General features: G+C 67.2%; 1 protein-coding gene across 1 annotated transcript; it reads right to left on the reverse strand.

Moving 5' to 3' along the window:
- Positions 1-271: 271 nt before the first annotated feature.
- On the reverse strand, positions 272-1,447 carry FGFBP3 (fibroblast growth factor binding protein 3). The gene is made up of 2 exons (XM_062001616.1): positions 1,362-1,447; positions 272-946 (listed from the first exon to the last, which is right to left on the reverse strand). The coding sequence occupies exon 2, from the start codon at positions 871-873 to the stop codon at positions 379-381; it is 495 nt and encodes a 164-aa protein (XP_061857600.1). The 5' UTR covers positions 874-946; positions 1,362-1,447; the 3' UTR covers positions 272-378.
- Between the last annotated feature and the right edge of the window lie 449 nt (positions 1,448-1,896).

Consider the following 1,896-nt stretch of genomic DNA (forward strand, 5'->3'; position numbering starts at 1 on the left):
TCTAGGACTGTTTAGTGAAGTCTCAGTCATTCCTTACGTTGGTATAAGGGTCTTGGTTTCTAGTTGGGCAATTTCAGTGTAACTTTAACCACGAAGCTTCCAGCAATGTGTTTAGGGAGGGAATAGCTGTCACCCAGTGTCTGGCCTTTGGAAAACGGCCCTGTACCGAAATGCATGAGGCATCCCTAAGTCTCTCCCGTCTCCGTTAGCTGGCACATGTAACACCGCTGACGGTACTGCGGGGCTTCGACGAGAAAAGAGCTACGTGAGCTTCTCATAAAATAGTTACACTTTATTGGAGAGGAAAGAGAGGGAAGCCGACAGAGTGAGGGTGGGGGCAGCGAGGTGAGGCTCGGGCGCTGCCGGGCCGGGGCCGACTCAGCCCTCCCAGAAGCCAACAAAGAAGCTGCAGAGCGAGTGCCACCGCTCGGCGCAGACGCTCTGGTCCGGGCCTGGCGCGGGCTGCGTGGTGGGCGCGGGGCCGGGCGGCGGGAGCAGGCGGAGCTGCGCCTCGGGCGGCGCCCGGCCCGGGCCGCACGGGCGGGCGCTGAGGGGGCCGCCGCGCGCGCAGGGGTCTCGCCGCCGCCGCAGCCGCGCCAGGATCTGCCTCCAGTAGTGGCGGCGGCGCGCGGCGTAAGCGGGGCAGCGGCGCGGCTCCCCGCGGTAGGCGCAGGTGCGCGCCGCCCCGCCCGCCGGCGCCCGGCAGCTCAGCCGCAGCTCGCTACCGCCCGCTGCCCTGCGCAGCTCCCAGTTGCACCGGTGCTGCTCCGGCGTCGAGAACCGCCCCGCCTGCTCCTCCTCGTCCTCCGCCTCCTCTCGGCTCGCCCCCGCCAGGGCGGCAAGCGCCAGGAACGCGAGCAGCGCTGCCCGCATCTCGTCGGGACCGCGGGAGCCTCCTCCGGTCCCTCAGCGACGGAGCGTCCTGGTCCGCCGCATCGTCCGCGCCCTGCTGAGACACGGGACGCTGGCGGGCGGCTGCTCCCGCTGCTTTCGCCCCGGTGCCCGTCCCGGCGGGAGGGCCGGCCCCGCGGTAGCGCCAGGCGCAGCCCACTGGCACTTGTTTCGACAGAGGGGCGCAGAGCGGGCGCGTCCCTCCAGGGTGGTAACACTTGAGGCTCTGAGCTTCTTTGTGCCCGGCTTCGCTGACGGACCGCCCCGGCACCCCCTCGGCCGGGAAGCCGTAACCCCAGGGCAACATGAGCCCGCAGCCTCCGGCTGAGGCATCGAAGCAGCGAGCGCAGCTCGACAGCCAGACCGGGCTCCCTGCAAACCGCTCCCTAAAGCCCCGTCGTTTCCCCTCGAGCCCACTTTGCCCCCCAGCTCACTCCCAGTACTCCCCGCTGTGTCCCGAGGGCACTCACGGTGCGCTGTGGGTTGGGTGGAAGTGCCCGGGCACACACGTACGCGGCCGTCGCGCTCTCCGGCTGTCGGCGGCGGGGCTGGGCGCGGGGGTTATCAATGGCCGGGGGCTGCCCCCGCCGACGCCCCTCCCCGGCCCGTCGCCAGCGAGGGGGACAGCGCGGGGAGCTGTGTCCCCTAACGGCACGGGCTTGAGGGAACCTCCCCGCCCCCCTTCCCCGCTCGCCTCTTGTTCGAGAAAACGGCACGGCGGTACCGCAAAACCATCTCGGAGCTCCGGCGCCTTTGGCAGGTGGCGGGGGAGTGGGGTCTGGGTGCCGAGCAGCGGCCGTGCGGAGAGCCGCGCGTCGCGGGGCTGTTCTGGTGGAAGAGAAGCAATTTAGCTTTCTCTGTAACTGGTGGAGTTAGACCACAAAACCGGATTCTCGTTTCAGAAGTAAAATACCAGCGTGGATTATTCTAGGATGGTTATGTTTTGTTAATGTGGGGACAGGCTTCTATATAGGGAGGATGTGTATTATAACAAAAAAGAAGTTT

Source organism: Colius striatus, chromosome 8 (genome assembly GCF_028858725.1).
Source record: "Colius striatus isolate bColStr4 chromosome 8, bColStr4.1.hap1, whole genome shotgun sequence".
Taxonomy (NCBI): domain Eukaryota; kingdom Metazoa; phylum Chordata; class Aves; order Coliiformes; family Coliidae; genus Colius; species Colius striatus.